Source organism: Prinia subflava, chromosome Z (genome assembly GCF_021018805.1).
Source record: "Prinia subflava isolate CZ2003 ecotype Zambia chromosome Z, Cam_Psub_1.2, whole genome shotgun sequence".
In the NCBI taxonomy this organism is placed as follows: Eukaryota; Metazoa; Chordata; class Aves; order Passeriformes; family Cisticolidae; genus Prinia; species Prinia subflava.
The window spans coordinates 18,401,277-18,422,373 of NC_086283.1; the positions used below are offsets into that span (position 1 = coordinate 18,401,277).

Below are 21,097 nucleotides of genomic sequence, written 5' to 3' on the forward strand. Positions count from 1 at the left end.
CAGTTACTGGGTTAATATTGGAAAAAAACAGCACCTTCCTTATAAGGCCATTTTTGTTGTATTTATAGCATATAACTCCATTCTGAATTGAGTCCGAATTTTTTTGTTTAGTAACTGTTTTTATTTTTATATATATATATTTTTTTATATATATATATATATGCTCATTTTGAGAACATCATGCATATAGCAATTTTCCTCAAAGAATTTTTTTTTCTTTTTGCATCCACAAATACTCCTGTATTTGTTTAAGGTACTCAACAGCCTTATGAAGACGTGCTCCCATCTAACAGCAGCTTATGTAGGGTTACCAGGATCATTCAGAACAGTTATTGTCGTCTCCATCAACACATGTAAAACAAAATTTATATTGGCTACAATTAGATCTCCCTGAGGTGTGAAATGTCTGATGGAGTACTTTGTTTGCAAAAATTTTGATTCATTTTAGATTAGCAAGTCCAGAGTGGAGACAATATAACAAGAGCTGTGGAATATGGAAAAGAAAGATTATTTTTCTGTTGCTTTGGGTTTTTCTATTTGTTTTTTTTTGTTATTTTTGAGATCTTACAAGAATACCTCAATTTTCTGAAGGAAAGTGTCCCTAGATAAGCTGCATTCCCTTGGAATTTCTTTTGAGCTTTTTTTTTTTTGGAGGGAGGGGTGGTAGGAGGGTTTTTCTTCTTCCTTAGATATTTTTATATTTGTGGACAGAACCACAATACCTACAAGGATACTGTTAATGTCTTTGATAAAGCAAGAATATCACTTTAATCCATTTTCTACCTTATTAAAAAAGTTTAAATTACATTTTTGGAAACTAAAATTAGGGCATAGCCTGGTGAAAAAGTCAAGGATATGACAATGCCTGAAAGGCAGTATCCAAATTTAGCCAAATGCAGTTTTATGTTGACCATTCAACAGTCACAAAAAGTCATTTAAGATCTGACTTCACCACATGGTCATCTGTTTCAAGTATAACTTATTAACAACAAATTTATTCGAGGAGATTGCACTGGTGAGATCACTTGAAAGACACAAAGGAATCTTCTATGTGATTACTAGACACCATTTCCTCATTTCAGATGTGCAGACAATCATTAACTGAAGAACCAGTCTGAATTTATTTTATATATATAAATATATATATAATACAAGGCTGTAATTTTAAGGAAATCAATTTTGATATAAGTTTCTGAAAAAATACTTTGGAATCAGTTTCAAGGTACTCAGCCTAATCAAGTTACTGCTACTGAATACAAACTTGTTCTTTGGCATTCAGTACACATTTAACATCCAAAATGGTTCCACTTGAATCATGTGGCAACCAACTCTGACGAACCACTGCAGATCATTTACTGGTAAAGAGAAGGTCAAGAGAAATAACACTTCAACTGTTGAGTAACAGTTTCAACACAGCCATGGTATTACTAAAGTATTTAAAATGTGCTTAAGGAAGTTTCTCCAAACAGAAATCATTATTCGCCTTCTTCAACTGAAGTCAGAAATTAAGATCTTGAGGAATGGTCACTCAATTTTTTGAAATCTAATGCTTAATATCCTTGTAAGAATGTTATTTTGTCCACAACATTGAGTAAAGTAGCATGCAGCATGGAGTTACCATTGCAAATTAAGATGTTACAAAGACCTTACCACATCATCTGCCAAAGTTTTTATTTGAATATTCTATTAAAAAAAAAAACAAAAAAAAACAACACACACAAATCAAAGAAAAAAAGACAGTGTTACCTACTGCTTCAGAATAAAGAAGTTTATTTCATGTATTTGAACATTAAAAAAAGCATTTGAAATGTCACTAATGGATGTAGAACCTCCTGCCTTTTCTGTGAAAAAGCAAGCTTGCACCCCTTTTGCACCTTATCCTCTGAATATGTAATTGATGAACCTGAAGCCTGCAGTGCTGTAGCACCCCCAGTATTGCACAAAAGAGCAGCCAGGTCTCTCAGAAGGGTTTCCAAAACAAACACGGACTCCTGGACTCCCGAGTGCGTCAGCAGAGCCACGAGGCACTCTTCAGCTCTGCCCACGCACTTCCCTGTGCCCAAACTTGTGCAGCCCTCTGCCAATCGCTCCTGGACACTGAGCCGTGTCAGTCTGGAGATGAACTGGCTGAAGTCAGTGAACTGATGAAACCACTCTCCCTCCCTTTTGCCCCGTCACTTATTCCTAAGCAGGAAAATCCTACTGACAATCACCAATGTTACATTTTCATTCATGGCTAAAAATCCCACCTATATCGCACACCAATACCAACAATAATTATAAAGGAAGCACTTGGTTCTTGCACTTGGCTCAATCGACACAAAACAGTGTCATGAACAGGAGTTAAGGTCTAGAACTCATGGGGGAACAGAATTTGAGAAGCATTCTGAAGTACTCAGCATTCAGTCAGTCCTCAGTGGAGAGGACTGACCCCAGCTCACAGGTCCCAGTGACCTCACTGACCGCAGTCCCCACACAGCCACTTGCTCATTCCCTCCCAGTAGCACCATGTAGCCAATAAGAAGTACAAAAGCATGAAAAACTTGGTGGTTGAGATACAAAGACAATGTAATAACCGATGGGAAAAAAGAAAATAAAGAAACAAAGCCATCGCTTGGCACCAGCAGGCCAATGTCTACCCAGCTTCTGAGCACCTGATGATTTGGAAAAAAACTCCTCCTTGCCAAATGCAGCCCTGCCCATACACAGCATGATGTGGTATGTTTTGGAATGTCTTTCATCACTGTGGATGAGCTGTCCTGGCTGTGTCCCCACCTCCAGACCACCCACCTCACTCCCAGAGGGAGCTCACAAGACACAGAGATCCTGGAGACTGGGAAGAGCTGTTCAGCAAAAGCTGAAGCACCAGGATTCTTTCTGTCAATGCTGTTTTGGTCACAAATCTAGAACGCAGCACCAGATAGGCTGTTCTGAACAAACTCCACCTGAGCCTAACCCAGTACAGACATCTGCACATCAACCATTCATCTTCCAGACCACATCTCAACACCTTTCCTTACACCTATTCTGTATTCTCCTTACCTGGACTTAGCATGGAATTTATCATCCTGAAATCTAAGATGAAAACTAAGATGTCCACTTACCACTCTGGTAAATAAGCCTTTTTATTGAGATTACAGAGAAAAATGAAGTAAAGCTTAATCTTGTTTTTAACCTAGAGACAGCCAGACAAGCAAAAAGTTCTGAAACTCCATATGCATTTTAAGAGCTGCTTGTATGAGAACTTTTTTCCTTTCTCATTTAAGTACTGTCAATCTCTGCCAGAAGCTGGAACAGGATCATCTACCCCATCTCCACACTTATATTGCATTTGTCACTCAAACTCCTCTGGGCAAAATACAGAATACTAAAACAAGATAGCACACCATTTTTTCCAGCAAGCACTCTCCCCAGACATCCTTCCGGTGCACAAGCTCCACTGCTGCCAGCAGCCACTCGAGATAAGCAGCACATTTAACAGGTAGGAGAGACACTGCAAGTAGCTGGAGGCAAAGTCAAGGCAGTTCTGTACCTGCAGATCCTCACAGAATTTTGACAACCTCTTGTACTAACAAAGAAATTGCACTTCCAGGCTGATTTCAGAACATAACCCAAAAGTAGTTTACCTCCCTAGATGGAAATTTAAGATATTGCAGATTCTGTAGTCCTCCAGCATTATTCTTTCAGCCATCTATGAGACAGCCAGAGCAACACAAGACAGAAAAATCAACACCTTCCTAGCTTGTTATAGACATTGTGTCCCTGTTTGCAAGAGCAGCCCAGGAGAAAAGGCTTCACAAAAATCTCTGAGGGAACATCTGCAGATAAGGGATGTCAAATTAACATTTGTATGTATAATACATATACAGTTTAAGACAGCTGTAGATCATCTCTCTCTCCTAGTTATAATATCAACACAAACCACAAAATTTCTTCAGCATCTATACCAAAGAACTATTTCCTACTGATGGACTTAATTCTTTACTTAGAAAATTTAAGTGATAGAGCTTCTCCCTTTCAAACACAGTCTTTCCAGCCTATCAATAGTTCATTTCATTTTCTATTCACTCTTCCCAGTCTTAGTTTACTTTGTGTATCTGGCTGCTTTCATAAGTACAGACAGATCATGAAAGTAAAGCACACAAAAATAATAGCATATACTAATGCAACTGCACCAGACAATTCTTTTTATCTCAAAAGGTCTCAGCCAAGTTAATATTCAGAGTAATTGAAATCTTGCACATGAAAACGGTAGAAAGATATTCATAGATCACTTCATTTCTTGATGCAGAAAGCACTGCTTCCTCATGCAAACAATGCAGGCTACAGCAGCAACAATGTCACATTCACAGAATTAAATTACTTGAGGTGATTGCATCAACTTTAAGTACAAAACTCACAGCAAGTCTACTTTTTTTTATACATTTTTCCAACTTGTGTTTTAAACCTTCCAGATCACTTAAGCTGGCTATGAGTTGTATACTGAGGTGTGTTTACATGGGTTGATTATATTTAAGTATTACTTTGCCATGTTCTGAATTGTTATGCTCAGGAATCTCACTCTCACCACAAAAATCAAACCAGTAATAACTCCCAGATCATTACATGCAGAATGAAAAATGATCAGCTGGGTAGCTTCTGAACTTCACAGCAATTTTCACTCCAGTGCCCAGGCAAATCATGGTGTGCTGGGACACCCACTTCTGCACACAGGCTGCAAGCTCAAGGAGCAGCTCCCACTGCTCCCAGAAAAGCTTATTTTTCTACAGGTATCAATCAGAAACTTGACCTTCTCTTAACTTGCATGCTTTGGATTTTTTTTAAACTGAGCTGATATTGCTGTTTTCTAAAATTTACCTTAAATTCAACACCTGCAAAAGCCATTCAAGGACAAGAGCTTTTTAATTTGCATACAAACAGGAAAAGAATAACTTCAATATGAGCACCTGAACCAAGGGAGTTTAAAGGGACAAACCCCAAACTGGTTAATATCTGAAGTACAAAAAGTCGTCTATATCTTGAATCTAGGTCTTAGTCATAAAATAGAATTCACTCCTACAACCTCTGTTCTTCAGTTCAGAAAATGAATAATGCTCCCATTAGACAATTTAACCATCTGTTAACATACTCAGTTTTGCAATTAAATGTAAAAAGGCACCTAGGAAATTGTGAAGGTACCCAAGTCATAAAAGCCAATGTGCAGAAACCAGGACTACAGACTCATTTAGGCCTATCAAGATCTTTACCCATGATGAAGTACACCTGACATTTTGTGAATTATATTTTTACTAATTTTATTACTAATGTTTGCTTTAGCATATTTTTCACACTTCAAGGAACATTCACCATGCTTTCAGAAAAACCTTGAAATGACTGTTGTAATCCATCTGCTTTCTCAAAAACATTTAAATTGAGCAATACCAATAGATTTGATACTATTGTTGTACACTTCCATTTGGTCTGTATGACACCATATGGAAAAAATCTTGTTTGCCTTGCAGCTGCTTGTTTCACAAACTCCTTGATTATGCACTATAATGCATATAAAATTATAAAATTAAGGCTTAACCTAGAGCCTGAACACGGAGGGAAATGTGGGCTGCCAAAATGACGATGGAGAACTGTTGGCATCCTTGAGCCAGGGCTGTCCCAGTGCAGGATGGCACCACCTCCCAGAGGGAAGCTGCCAGCTTTGCCCAGTTTCTCCACTTTTCCCCCAAGAGAATGACCATCCACAAATGAGCAATGCTCCAGAAATACATCTGACAATTCCTCATGCTAAATAAAGCCCGAGGGTCACCCAGGCTGATAAATCATTAACAGCAGAGGGCACCAATTCTTTAACCACCTGCTGGGAAATGCCTCAGTACTGCTCCCAAACAGAAGGGGAGGGAACACATGCCAGAGGCATGGGGATCATACTGGACACTCCCCTCACAAATGCCAGGGGCTGAGGTTTTATAGAAGAGCAAATTAATTCAGAAATCAAAGGAAAAAAACCCACTGTAAACTAATACAGTCAAATCCATCAGCTTTGTAACTGAAGATACAAAAGAAGCTGAGGAAGACATCTGAACTAACTTTTTTTTTAATATATTTAATTTGAAGCTCAAACTGCCATCACTATTTTGAAAAGTTTGTTTCAGACAATGATTCCTTGCTGCTCATTGATAAACAAGCTTTAAAAAACAAGGAAATGATAAGCTTTTTTCCAAAAGCTGCAGTTCCATGTCAGTCTAAGCCAACAAAATTGCAGGGCATGAGACACAGGGCAAGGGTGGCAGCTGGACAGTCACATCAGGTTAAACAACTGCAGAAAAATCTGCCAGTGCAGAGGCAAATTAAAGAAGTTCTGGCATTTCCCAGAGGCACAGATGGAATGCAAACATTTCCCATCAAGTCTCCACACGAACCATACCAGAGAAGCTGCCACTCCAGCAGCCCAGGACCAGCAGAGTCCATAACTCTGCTACACAACTGCGGAGTTCTTCATGCAGCCCCTGCTACAGCCAGGACCTGAGTCCTGTTCTGGTATCTGGGGATTCTGCGAGAAAGGCTTTGCTTTGAGCATCTTAAAAAAATCTGCCTTGTGTCAGTGCAGCACGCTTTTCATTAGAGGCAGCATGATTTTCATTACACATCTCCTCAGAATGCTCTACAGCTTCTACATTCCTCAGTTCAAACTATCAACAGTTTGCTGTTAAAACTTTTGCAAATTAGACTTTGGAAACAGCCAAGTTGCTTTCCTTCAAAGTGTGCTTAGCAGAACCATGCTCAGTACTAGATCTCTGCTGACTGCTTTTCAAAAATGTGGTTGACTTGAGCTTTGAATTTTTTGGGAACTTGGCTTTTGTTTTTTTGGTATAATATTATTGTGAAGTGCTTTCAAAATATTCCGGAACAGTTAAACTGGAAAAAACTATGTCAAAACAATTCTTGACACAGTAAGTGGAGATTTTATCTCAATTTTCTGCTTAGATACAAGCAGTGGGATCGAGTTCTTTGCTTCCATCACAGTGACAGCACAAAGCAGTTTTGCTGGATAGCAATACTTGATGTGCACTGCTTATCTTTTGCTCCTACTCCTGGCTCTCCTAAGCGCAGGTGCTGAGCTTTTCAGTCAGACACACTGGGGAGCTGCTGGGACTCAGTGGGAGCTGCTCTAAAGCTCTGAGTTGGGTCAGTGAAGAGGAGTGAGAACAGGCCTCCTTCTATGCCTCACTTCCTCAAGAGACACCTTATTCATGGTGACAAGATTCACCTTTGGTCTGACTGAACTGCAATCTTAGTTTTTACCCTTTTAACCACAATCACACACTTTGAACCTGAAATTAATTGTTTCCTGTAACCTAAGTACTGTCTCTCAAGAGGAGCAAGTTGACTTGACAGAGTTGGTTTGAAATTATCTTAAAAAATGAATTAGAAACTGCTTTGAGAAATTTCTTCACTCTAATACATTTTTTTTTTCATTTCTGCTTACTTGCTTCCTCTGTGACAGCGCATGCAAGGATAGCCAAATACCCCCACACAGAGAGAGGCTCAAGTTTTGTAAACTTATCTTGCTGTTCTATGCAGGGAGAGATTTGGTAAGATTTTTCAGTGCATGCTGGTGGTTGTGTAGAACATCTCTTGCTCTTGTGGGTACAGTAAACACTGAAATAAGTGTCAGACTCCATTTGGATTTTCCTACAAAACCATTTGAAGTTAAACTGGCAGAATGCATCTGTTGGGAGAGGACTGATACACTTAAAAATAAAGCAGAACGCCCACAGCAAACTGCAGGCGCTTCATTGGATACTGGGCAGTTCCTTGAAAATTGAATATATTGCCTTTGATAGACTTTGAGAAAGTGAGAACATGTATCTGCTTTGTTTGGGTTGTTTTGTAAGCCGTAAGAAAATCCAACCAACCAATACACAGCCCATAAAGAAACTGGCAGCAGAAGGGATGCAGTGAGCCAAAGGAGCTGGAATTCTTTGTGAAGACCATTCGTTTTGTATATACTCAGCAGACTCGGAACATGGTCACAGGGATCATGTCAACAGTTTTAGAATAATGTTGTCTGTCTTCCAAGACAGACCTACTAGTAAAGAGCAAGTATTTAATCAGAGCAGTATTTGATACCTATATTACAGTAAGTTGATGGTAAAGTCACTTTTTTCTCCCTTAATAATAAATGATGTGATACTAAAACTTGGAAAAATTAGTAGTGCGCTGTCATAGCAGGGAACTCTGGCTTTTCCTCAAAGAACTGAAATTCAAGGTTGAATCATTTCCACAGGCATGGGCCATAATGTAACTCAACAGGCAAAGAATATTGGGTTAAACAATGTGTCACATACAAGGTCTTTCTGTTCTTTTCCCTATTCTTTCCTGTTTATGACAGCATCCTTAGAAGATTATTTGTCCTTTGGGGAAGTAGGAAATGAAGCACCACGTGAACAGAGAGGAATCACACTGTACTCAATAATGAGGAATCCCATGGTATCATTTACTTCAGTACAAGTGAGAGTCCCTATAAAGAAACTGGAATTTGAGACAATTAGAGAACCTTGTCACAGATTATGGAGAATCTGCTATTTTCTGCTAAACGAGAAGCAAAAAAAAAGATGACCGATCTCAATATTAAAGTTTTAAATGTGCTCTGGCTACCCCATAACACTCACATGAATTTTATAAAGGTTTTTCACAAAACAATTATTTTAAAAATTGAAATGTTAACTGATAGGATTACTGCTTATCTTAGAAGTCATTCAGGAATTAGTCTGAATCACAGAACACTATAAACTAATCTTAATGGATTTAGGAAGCTTGGCCTATCCACCCAAGCTTTGTCTGAAGTTCAAATATGAATGCATACGGAAAATGCAAATTGCCTTTCTGGTTTACTGGCAGAAATTTTACCAAAGCCTTCTGCTGCACTCTTTCCCTGTCTAGTTTGGGAGAATCTCCACCAAGCTACAATAAATTGGAGGATGAAAACAAAATTCACTGCTGTGAATTTGTTACTGTAAAATTTATTTCCCTGTGTACAAACTCAGACAGCAAAGCTACTGTATAGCTCCGAAAGAGGGGCAGAGCCAGCCTGAAGGACCACAGTTAGCTGAGTTTGTGTGTCAGCCTTGGAACTTGGCCATCTACCATGGGATTACCCTTCAAGTTCCAGGTTTTGTGCTCTAACCTGTTGCTTTTCATTTACCCACTGAATGTGGCTGGCACAAAAATTAAAAGGTATAGGGCATCAGTGTATGTTCTCAGCCTGATGTGCTTTGTCTTCTGTCTTCTTTCTGGAAATTCTTACTGTTCTAATACAACTGGGACCTACAACCACACCAACTCTTAGTAACTGTCAAGTTCTCATCTATTCATGTACTCACACAATTACAAATGCAAACATCCAGCACAGCTCCATTACGAAACCGAAGTACTTCAGAAGTTACTCAAATTTAATAGACAAAAATAATTCACAGCAAGAGAAAGAACATGAAGAACCAAAATGCAGACAGGAAAGTAGAAAACTTTATACTGCATAAGAATTAACAGCTTGTATTCTGTTATTAGGAGCTAGAATCTAATGAATCTCATGTTGGCTCTGTATTTGTTCCTGACAAAGCTACATTCATTAAAAAACCCTAAACCACAAGCATCCTTAGAGGTCATTATAACAATCATAGTTAGCTCTTACCATAATAAGAAAGAATAATGAACTGTAGAACTAACATTTTCCTGACCAAAGTACTTATTTTGTCATGTTCCACCATCACTGAGAGCCCAAACTGAATTTATACAGAGACACTTGTGAACACATAACCGACTAATTCTGACAAAAAGGTGTCCACAGGGACATCCAAGGTCTCAGGTATTTCCTCTAATCTTCATGCCTACACACGTAGTATGGTGCAGTTGATATAACTCCAGCCAGGACAAAGTTAATAATGTTTGACCAGCTAATCCCTGAACAAAGAATCAGGCCTGTGTCCCTCAAACCAACCTGCACCCAACAATCCTGCAATTCTGTCGGCCTCTGGAACCTAAAATTACAGTTGCTGCTTTCCTGGCTGTAGAGCAACAGTCCTGCAGCACCAGGGGCTGGGATTCTACAACACTATTCCCCAAATATTTTAATTTCTTTTATTTAGAAACTTGCTCTAAATTGCAAGGTAGCAGCACTCAAAGTTACACAATCCTCAAGCAAGTTCTCCTATATTTATTGTCACTCAAAGGGACAAATATGTTAATGAGGTCTTGTTATAAAAAGGAAAAGTTCATATTTCCACTTCCACTATAAGTAGGGCAGCACTAACTGTGTTAATATATATATTTACACACACACAAAAATCACTAAGGAATACAAGGCAGAACCTTTTCCCAATGACATTGTTTTTAATCAGTCACTTTTACACTAGGATTTTCCACCTTTGAAACAAGTTTAGATGGTTATAAATTGAAAATATCTTTAGTAACACTACATAAAGAACACTTGCAGGCAGCAGACACATCAGACATTCACTGTATTCATTACTTTCTCCAACATCCTCTTGTCTCCAATGATTTTCTCTGAGGATCACTCAAAGGTAGGGAATCTTACAAGAAAGCTGCCTGCCACAAGCACCACCTTGACATTCCCCCTCTCCCACTCTCACAAGAGTTTCCTGTTTCCACAGGAGGGGCCTGTATCCATTAGAAACTCTTCAGAACATTTCTGCCTTACACAACAGAGAAGGTGTGGTGACATTACACTATGCACTACACCTTTAGGCCAAATATTACCACACCCAGGTGAGCCAAAAACCTTGAGGAGCTGTATCAAACCATAAAATTCCCATGTGTGGCTTGTTCTAGAATTGAACTTTCAAGGTATTTCTCCATTTCTATAAATTAGTAGAGTCCATGATTTAGATCATGATGTACATCAAAATACTATTTCACTGCCACAGCAGATCCTTCTCAGATCTGTGCTGCTATCATACCACGTCCAACTAAACAGCAATCAAGGAGAAGAGGGCTGAAAAGCAGACAATTTCATGGAACTGGTAGATGAACTTTAGACAAATTCATACAACAGCAGGAGTTCAAACATGCCACAACACTAGTCTTATTAGTTCTAGAAATCAAAGAGGAGTAAATAGTAAAGGAGTTGTTGTGACAGGTTCATTTTCGTGACCTTGTGTGTCCCACTGCCATACAAAACTTATGTCAGCAGAGCACCATTAGGAGCACAGAGAGTGCTGAAGCCCATACTGCTCCCTAAAAAAGCCGATTCTTTCAACTGGCACCCCTTTTTCCCATATAATTAGTTGTTACCAGCTATAATATATCTGCCTTGCAGGCTGTGTTAGTGCTACTTTTGTCACCCAACATCCCACTCATCTACTTATTAGGAAGCTACACTTGCAAGTGTGAATCCTTGAGGTGCTCACTCCAAACTACTGCAGCAAAAAGCCATTGCATTCACAGGATTTGAAGATCAGTTTCATACAAAACCAATATGCAAGTTTAAGACAAGTTAGCAGTGTCTATCTGGAACTTTATAAATTGCTACACAAATACTAAAGAAGATTTTTCAATTGTTAATCTCTCAAAATTATCTGCTCTACCACCATAGCCAATTTAAAAAAACCAAAAAACCCTTATTTCCTCCTAAACAAAGTTACAGGACTATTTAAAAAAAAAAAACACTGGATGTAAGGAATGATGATATAAAAGCTGTGAGCAACTGCATAAACCCATTCATTTTAGTAATTTCCTAACTTCTTGTGCTTTAAGGTTGAACAAGTAAACTGACAGAGAACAAACTGAAATTGACAGTTGCTCCAGCAGCAACTGACATTCCTTGTTGTACTCTGAATTTGGACAAGGATGAAAAGAATCTGTGGGATAATATCACTCATTACTGCTTTGTTGTTTACCTCTGGAGAACTGCAAGTGATGCAGAAAAAAATGAAATCCTCTTGTAATCCACTCCAAGTTTTTAGGGAGATCTTTTCCTTCTGCTGGATCACCAGCAATCCCAGTGTCACCGGCAAGCTTTACAGGCTACTTGAGACACCAAAACCAAAGTTCCCCCTTGTACACTTGAATATTTAGCACCACACTACCTGAAGTCTCTGAAAACATCATTTCCATTTGCTGTGCACACTGGCAGTTCTCACAGCTGCCTTTCACTTGGCCTGGGTGGAATCTGCTTTGTTTGCAAAGCTTCCTGTAGTGTACAGAAGTGCACTCCGGTTTTGTCTTACAAGGAGTAGTTCAGGAAGTTTAATTACCACAGATAGGCTTATCACTGTCTCTATCATCTCACGTACACAGTGTCAATAGCAATTCCCATTAAAAGCTTCAACATTCACCTAAACATCAGCACCAAGCATGCCCTACCCTTCCATGTCGCAGCGGTGCCTGACCAGAATAATTCTAGGCAGCAGAAGTTTCATAAGACATGAGTTTTACTCTTCAGTAATGGTGGCAGCCTAGCTAACTTCACTTACTGGAATATCCTGACTTGGACCTAGTAAGACCAAGACTCTTTTAGAACACAAGCATTTTGGTGCATTTTTTCCTGAAGCATACACTTGAGACAAGAATGCTCTGCAGGTATGCACAGATTTCACTTATAGACACTATGATTGCAAATGCAAGACATTTGACTTGATTGCCAAAAATCCCTGCTCAGCTTGACTCATAGTTCACGTATGCAGTACACAGATATCTAAAGGAGTCATGCAAGAAGTACACAGCTATTTTTTTTTTTCGGTGGGTCCTGCAGCACAGTCTGACAGGGATAGATAGGCACAATTTAAATCACTCCACTCCTGCACTGATATGGATGGTGCAACACAGCTGGGAAACTTCTCCCAAGCACACTCAGCTTACTTCTGTTTTAAAGTATCTTCATAAAAGCTTTTATCCCACTGTTTGATGGCACATTAGTCAGAACATTGAGTTCCTAGCTCTTGATTCATCTCAAAGCTCATGAGGTTTAAAAGACTTCAGTGTTAAGTACAACTTCTGCTTTTAAAACAAAATATGAGATGCTCCTCAGGTGAATCACCAAATTCACTTGCTCTCCAATTAAAGGAGTCTCTCTTCACCCTAACAATTTGTTTTGTAAGTTACACATCTTTCTCCTAATCTGATTTTAAAGGCCACATCACACTCAGCAGGCAGCCCCTTTCAGAAATGTGGTTCGTAGTAAGTGGAGAATCCTGAACTGAACAGCTCCCACACAGACCTGGAAGGAACGTGGGGGTAAAGCAGTGTGTGTTAGCATAGCACTGGCCATCATGCGCTTCCTCTAATCCCAAACTGACATATTATTAACTTGAATTAAAAACACTGCCAAAAAACACTGGTCATGTTGATGCACCTCTTTCCAAGCACTGGCTCACAGAACAATAGAAGCTTGAAAGGATCTCATTCTTCTCTCAGTGCAATCTAAACACCTGCCCAAAAAGCACTCATCAAATTCACATCAGCACACTAAAGACTCTGTCCAAGTTCAGAACTTGAAAACTTACAAGAACAGTGATTTCAGTGCCTCTGACCAACAGACACTTATTAATTCTTGAAATTATTTTCCCCTTATAGTCTCCTCTCCAGCAACCTCTCTTGCTCCTTTTTATGACCTCTGTCACCCCCATCTTCTGCCATAAACTCCTGTAAAAAGTCTGACTTCAACTTCTCAATCAAAAAGATCCTCAACTTGCCAAACCCTTGGTAAGCTACCTCAGCTCTGTCAAATCAGACCTGACACTTTCAAGCACTTCCCACTTCCTAGGTCCCCGACAGAATTATCTGTTTCCCATGTGACACTGAAGCGTGGAGGAGAGCAAAGAACATCTGAGTTAAACATTAACCAACAGAGGAACCCCAGCAATCTCCCTGACAACCTTAATTTAGTCTGTTTGCCCTAGCAGAACAGGCATGCTTTAAAACAAGCAAAACAAGCATGTTGCCAAACGCATGGGACTGCTCTCTGCCACCTCCTGCCAGCCTGTTCTCAGGGCTGACATGAGATCAGATGATTGTTTGCCAAAACAATTTAGATCTTTTCTGCCCATTTCACTGTAAACAAAAATGACGACAGAAATACCAGGCACTTATTCCAGCCTCTAGTCCTTATGACAGCAAAAAATAAAGAAAAAACCCAAACAAAACAACAACCCAGAGCTCCCTTGGCAGCAGTTATGAGTACAGGTGTTCATAACACTGACATCAAACTTCAGTAAAATACTCCCATTAACGCACTACTACTATAAAAACTAGAACTAAATTCTCATTGTGCAGTTCTGTCACATCCAACAGATTGTATGAAACCTCAATACCTCTGCCAACTACCTAAAGCAGAAAATAAAAGAATTAGTAGTTCTGATACAGTTCACTTTAATTACTTGTGTGTGTGCATAGTCATCAATTGTCTTACAGAGAAATACTTTAAAGCATTGTTTTCTTTTCCAGCACAGACTCTCTCTCAACAGCCCAGGCCTACTTCCTGTCAATCAGGAAAAAGTGCCATTGATCAGGCTGCAGCCCTTAAAAACCCCACCAAACAAAGCACTATACTTCTGCAGGCCAAGCACCACTGTACACCTTTTAGATTCAGATGAAGAGAACAGGAAAATAAAAACCTTCCACCTTTCTATTCTCGTCTCCCTTCCCTCAGGATAACAGCTTCAGTTCCCAGTCCTCTGTCACCTAGAGCCAGTTTTATAATATAAAAATCACTCTTCTGGACTTCTTCCCAAGGATTTGCTTAATTTCAGCTCCTGTGCCAGGAACCAAAAATACTTTCTCCGCTCTGTGTAGCTGCACACCTTCTCCCACCAAGCCCTTGCTCAGCACTCCCCTGGATGTGTGAAATAAGTTCTGGGGAAGAGGCACACTCCTGCCAGCACACTGAGAGCTCCTTCAATTCCACCCAGCACATGACAGAGCACAACAGATTTGTCTCTGTAACTCCACTTAAACTTGATGAATTCTAGGTTACAAAGATGAACCAAGAAAATCTCAACATCCAACTGTGAGCAACTTTGTACATGACAACTCAGGACCAGCAAAAACAGTGTGACTCCTTTATCACAAGTGCCAAATACACCTTTATTTATTTTGCACAATGAAGAGAACAGGGATGAGGTACAAGTAAGAGTGCTCTCCCAATGCCTGAAGACATTGCCAGCCTCAGTAGAACCAGTTCCTCATTGGTTCCAAACTAAAGCCAACAAAATTTTATAAGATCACGCTCCTCTGTAATGGATGAAGCCTTTCACTGATTACAAGCTTGCTCTTCCCTCACAAACCCATAGTAATTACTGATAAGTCTGGCTGTCCAGTCACCCCAACTCCATTTAAAACACACCTGAATCCCATCCCTTTCTCTCCCTCAAAAGTAAGTATCTGTTCATGTCAGGTTTATATACCATTTGTGTATATCATGACCAGAGTGAAAAGAAATCTGCTTTCCTATTCAACCCACTCATTCAACTACATCATCAAACGCCAGTCACTTACCCCAGGGCAAAACTATCTTTCAGAAGGCTCTGATTTGAGCAACATATCCCTGCTCTGATCCATGGTGCTGCTGGACTGTAATCATCCACCCCCTCAAGAAACAAAAGCATATTGCTGTGAATGAAGTCAAATAATAACACAATGTTCTTTTTTACCACTCAATGGAAAGTTTATTCTAGTGATTCTAGAACAACTGAATAGACCATGCAATGGAAATAGTCACCCTGTTCAATACAATTTGAGCTCATTTCACTTTGATTTTTCAAATTATATGTTTCTATCATAAAAGAGTTCTCTTCTGCTGGAGCAAAATTCAAATTTATGTTCACAGCTTGCAATAGAAGCACTTCCCTGGGTGATTTTTAAATCAGTTCCCTGCAGAAACCTTCAGGCAGCCTTCTTAGCTCCTTTAGCAGGAAATAGCAAAGGTAGTATAAACACACCCAAACATCTTGTTTCTACAAAGTTTATCCTATGCAAGTAAACACGAGTTTGTTTCCAATAACACCATGAAACAAAACAAGACACCATATTTGCTTATCTTTTGCCAAGATACACACTATCATTTTTAAAACAAGCACAGTTCAAGTCATTCGGGTTCCTGACTGTCATCCTTCAAAACAATTAGAACTTTCAGTAACTCTTCTATGCTTCATGTTATATATTTACCAACTTCCCCATACGTTCACTTCATGTTCCGTGACCAAAAAAATAAAAAAAAAGAAAAACCAAAACACCCCACCCCCCCAAAAAAAACCAACAAAAACAAAAACCCACACACACCAAAAACCAAGCAATTACCCCAAATAAAACAAGCAATTACCCCAAACTACATGTCAGGCTGATTATCTAAAAAAAAAAAAAAAAAAGCTCTATACTGACTGAAAGGAACATACGGTGGGAAAATTTGAATACTGACTCAGTTTTACCAGTATGGGGGGAAAACACTTGCAACAGGTTAAATAAAGTTTGTAACTATTACTCTCTCCAAGAAGACTCAGGGAGTTTTAAGCGTCCGCTACACTGTTGCTCTTGGAAATACAACCAAGAACTAAGCTAAACAGGATATATTCAACACAAATGCAAACAATCAAAGGTAAACACTATCCCATCAGCTGGTTTTGCTACTGCAGCATTTTTGAAGTGTGATACAACCCAGTGATGCTGCCTCGAACTCCACCCGCATTTCAACTTATCAGGTCTGCCAGTAAAAAAATAAAAAGAGCACAGCCATAATAGGCAAACGGCAGCGCTAAAGAGGATTTATGTACAAACCACCCCCACCCCAAAAAAAAAAAAAAAAGAAAAAAAAAAAGAAAAAAAAAGAAAGAAAAGTATGAAACCACGCAAATTTAAAAAGTCTTTTTCCATTAAGTGAAGCGTTCCATTGGTAAGCACGTGGTGTGCATCATGACCACCAGCGTTCTGGATTGTTCACAGAGAGGCGGCCGCACCCGGCGCTCTGTCCCCGGAGCGGGGCAGAGGGTGCGGAGCAGCGCTGTCGCTGTCCCTGTCCCCGTCCGAGCGTGGGAACTCCCGCCGCCCGCGGGCCAGCGCCCACCCCGGCGCGGCACCGCCCGGGAATCCCCACGGACAGCGAAACGGCCCGGCCCTTCCGGGCGCTGCCGGCTGCCTCTCCGAGCAGCCCCCAAACCCCCCACGCCTTCACTCCCCGGGAAGGCTCCCATGCCCCTCACCCCGCATTTCCCGCATCCGCGCCCCCTCCTCCTCCTCGGGCCCAGGCCGTTCCCCGCCCGCCTCCCAGAGCGCTCACCAGCTTGGGCTTGTTCCGGCTCTCCTCTTCCGCGGCGCGCCCGCCGCGCTTCGCGTTCATCCTCCCGGAGCTCAGCGGCTCCTCGCCGCCCGCGCCCGGAGCCGCGTGTCCGTCCATGGCTCCGCGGGGCTGCCCCCGCGCCGAACCGAGCCGAGCCGAGCCGAGCCGAACCGAACCGAGCCGAGCCCAGCACTCACGGCCGCACCGGCCCCATGGGCCCCCCGCGCCCGCTCCGCCCGGGGCGGCTCCGCTGCTCCCGCGGCCGCGCACGCGCAAGGCCCGCCCGAGCCACCGCGCCTGAGCGCGCCTGCGCCCTGCGCCCGCGGCAGGAAATGGCGGAGGCGCTCCGCGCGCACGGACCGCCCCCAGCAGCGCCCACAGCCGGGAAGGGCTCGGCCCGCTACGGCCGGGCTTTATGGCACAGTGCGCTGGGAGGAGTCTTGGAGAGCGTGTGCTTCCAGCCCGTGCCATAGCCACCTTCCGCTGTCCCCGGTGTCTGCAATCCCCGTCTCACCTGGCCTTGGACACGCCCAGCCATAGCTGTTCTGGGCAACCTGGGTTAAGGCCTGCCCATCCTCACAGGGAAGGATTTCTTCCTAGTATCTAATCTAAACATGTTCTCTTCTAGTTTGAACCCATTCCCCCGTGTCTTGTCTCTATGTGCACTTGTAAATAGTCTTGCCCCATCTTTCGTGAAAGTTCCCAGCAGTCCTGAAAGGCCACTAAGAGCATCCCAAAGCTGGTTCTCTCTTCTCCAGCGTGAACAATATCTGAGTCATCTACCCGTTCCCATGGCTTACAACAATGAAAAATTGTTTAAACCGTTTCTGTGGGTTCTTTGGCTGAGCCTTTCTGTGTGAACTGGAGGTCTCAGGATGCTCTGCATCAGCACGGACAGCAGAAAAATCACGGGTCACATGCCTGGTTATTAAAGGTGTTGTGTCGACAGATGTCTTCGTATCAACGTCGTGACTATTTTTAAAAGAAAAATACACATTTTCCATTGGTGTAGCTGAATTTATACTTGCTAAATTATGTTGAGAAAGTAGTCATGAACATCATCATGATCTGGGACAAGGGCAATCCTTTGGAGTTCCCATACAGATATATCAGTTTATTGCCCTCTAGGAGAGGATCTCAACTCATCACTGCTTCCACAGGGGGATTGTACTTTTGAAAAGGCAAGCAGGACAGAATAGTGAATTTCTGATCTCTGTCTAATACATACACAGTGATACTAAGCCCGAGATTCAGAGGGCTCTAGGCATTTCTTGTGACTCTCTGAGGCTTACCTGAGTACTGGGAGAAATATTTATCTTTTAAATCCAACCATGAAAACATGTTGATAAAATCTGACAATACCAGCTTTCAAATAAAATGACAGCTCTAAAACTGGCAGGGGTCTTAAAATCAAAATAGAACCTTGGCAGCAGAAGTTAAGACATTATAAAATAGGCCAGCTCTGTCTAGCTGCTCTGTTTTAAAATTTCCTTTGAGGTTCATCTCTTCCTTCCTGTATAAATCTTCCTTTTTTTCATTCTGTTGATTTTAACAATAATTATTTGGACATAGTTTATGATACCATCTTAACCATACCTAGATTGGAATGATGAAATTAATCAAGTAATCATGCATTTAGTCTCTTGTTTGTAATGTCAGGCAATGTAATGCTATTTCCAACTACATCCATTTATAGTTTACAGGATATCATTCTACAGCAACAGTTTAACAATGGTTAGTTAAAAAGAAATGCTCAAAACTGGTTTTTTTCTTCTTTTCAATTAGCTTTAATGACCATTTTGGGTTTTCTCTGCTGTCTCTATTTTTCTGTATTAAGCAGCGCCCATATCTGGAGTACAAAGTTCAGTCAGTCCACATTCAGAGAAAACAGAGAATCAGAGAATCATTTCCAACAGCCTGGCATATCTGTGCACAAATTTAAGAGTTTTTAAACCAAATTCTGTGGCACTATTTGTTCGGCATAACTCTTAAGTTTAAGTGCTCAAGAGCTTTTTGTCCCCGAGTTTTCTACATTTGCCACAATGCTGCTCATACTGCATTAGACAAGTGTTCTTCAGTAAAACCTTTACACTGAACTGACCCCTAAGATTCAGGAACAGCTGGGACAACATGCCAAAAATAATTTGTCGTGTGAGTGAAAGTAAGTGCACATGTGAGAAACTGAGAAAATTGAGCAAATGTACTGTCAGGCCTTGAATTAATTTCGTTTTGATGGAGTAAAACTCAGATCACATTACTGATTTTAGCAGAACATGAAAAAAAGGTGTGGGGACAGATGAGGGGACACCGCACATTACTGATAGCACAGGAGATTCGCTGTTTTAGTGCTGGTACATTGTAATTACTGTACTCTTGTCTGAGTGATGGAGAAAAGATGTACAACCATCAGGCTGCAGTTGCATCATGTGATAAAAAGTCATACCACAGCTGCTCTTAGTTCCCCTTCCTGGGCTTGCCTGCTCTCCTGGGACAGATGGCTGCTTGCTTAGCAGAGTTATGTCATTTTTTTTTTAAATTCTGATTTACAAATGGTTTGCAAGTCTCCATTTGGAGTTTTCAGCTGTGGCTTGAAATTTTTTGTGTTGTACAAAACATTGCTGCAGGATTTGCTGGAGACCTGCTTTTGAAAAGCCTACTATAGATCAAGTGTCATTAGATCCTCTTCACAGCCTCCTCAGCAAAGTTAAAGCCTGCTGTTTTCTTTTTGAAAATGTTTTTAGTCATACTGCTGCATTTTAGTGTTCTTCCCCCACTCCACTCCAGTTTCCAGGACTCAGAAGCAAATATTCCATGTATGAACCAAGGACCTTTATGATCATATAAGCTCTGCAGGTAATTCCAAGTAAAAGGAGTGAAGAGAAATAATGCAGCTATCCCAATCAGGAAAACTTCACATGGAAAAATCTCTCAAAACAAAACAAACAAACAAACAAAAAACTCTCCAGAAAACCACAACTCTGCTTAAGGCAAGCAGACAAACCTCATTTTGGCAGACACTGCAATGCAGTATTTTGGCTCAAATCCGAGAGCAACAGTGCGGCCTGAGGGTGGAAATGAGTGGTTATACAAACTGTTCTTAACTTGGCTTCATCTCTGAAGCAAATGGATTTCAGAGCTATTTATCATAAATATCATTTCACAATGCTGCAAACACGTAACTCCAAAAAGCCACTGCTCTGTAGGTGCTGACATTTCTCCTACATGGTTTCATGTAATCTCAATCCTATTCAGTCACACAACCACAGCAGCTCACAGAGATCACACAATTACCTTACAACAGAATGATCAAACACTGATAAGCATGAGGTATTCTGAGCATCCCCAAAACGTGCATTATTTTATATCTGAACTGATGAAATAGGCCTTTGAGGATGAGTGGGTAACCCACTTATATGAGACCTTACAGCTCTTAACATTATCCGTCTAGACAGACCAAAGGTGTAATCATGCAAGGTTGCAGAGGACACTCACTCCAACTATATCTGAAAAGGAAAATGATTCTGGATTTATGAGAATTCATAATTCAGGGGTAGAATTTCCATTTGCCAGAGAAAGCACAGGCTTCTGCTTCAAAAGTGCAGTTGACAGATCACCAGAACAGCAACTCAATTTTCAGTCCCTGGGAAATGTTCTGTTCTCCACATTTCTAGAATTGAAGAAGAAAATTAACAGTGTTGTAGTCTTTGTCCTAACTGCACTGGAGGGAAAAAAAAAAAAAAAAAAAAAAAAAAAAAGGAAAAAAAAAAAAAAAGGAAAAAAAAAAAAAAAAAAAAAAGTAATTACTCTGTGTGCTACCAG

General features: G+C 40.8%; 1 protein-coding gene across 1 annotated transcript in view; it reads right to left on the bottom strand.

The window, feature by feature from the left end:
* The window catches only part of DIAPH2 (diaphanous related formin 2), a 170,964-nt gene extending 153,102 nt beyond the window's left edge, over positions 1-17,862 (bottom strand). Inside the window, exons 1-2 of the mRNA XM_063423750.1 lie at positions 17,279-17,862; positions 1,651-1,683 (exon numbers count right to left, since the gene is read on the bottom strand). Coding sequence (XP_063279820.1) covers positions 1,651-1,683; positions 17,279-17,749 — 504 coding nt within the window. The 5' untranslated portion in view covers positions 17,750-17,862. The remainder of the gene's footprint in view (positions 1-1,650; positions 1,684-17,278) is intronic.
* Between the last annotated feature and the right edge of the window lie 3,235 nt (positions 17,863-21,097).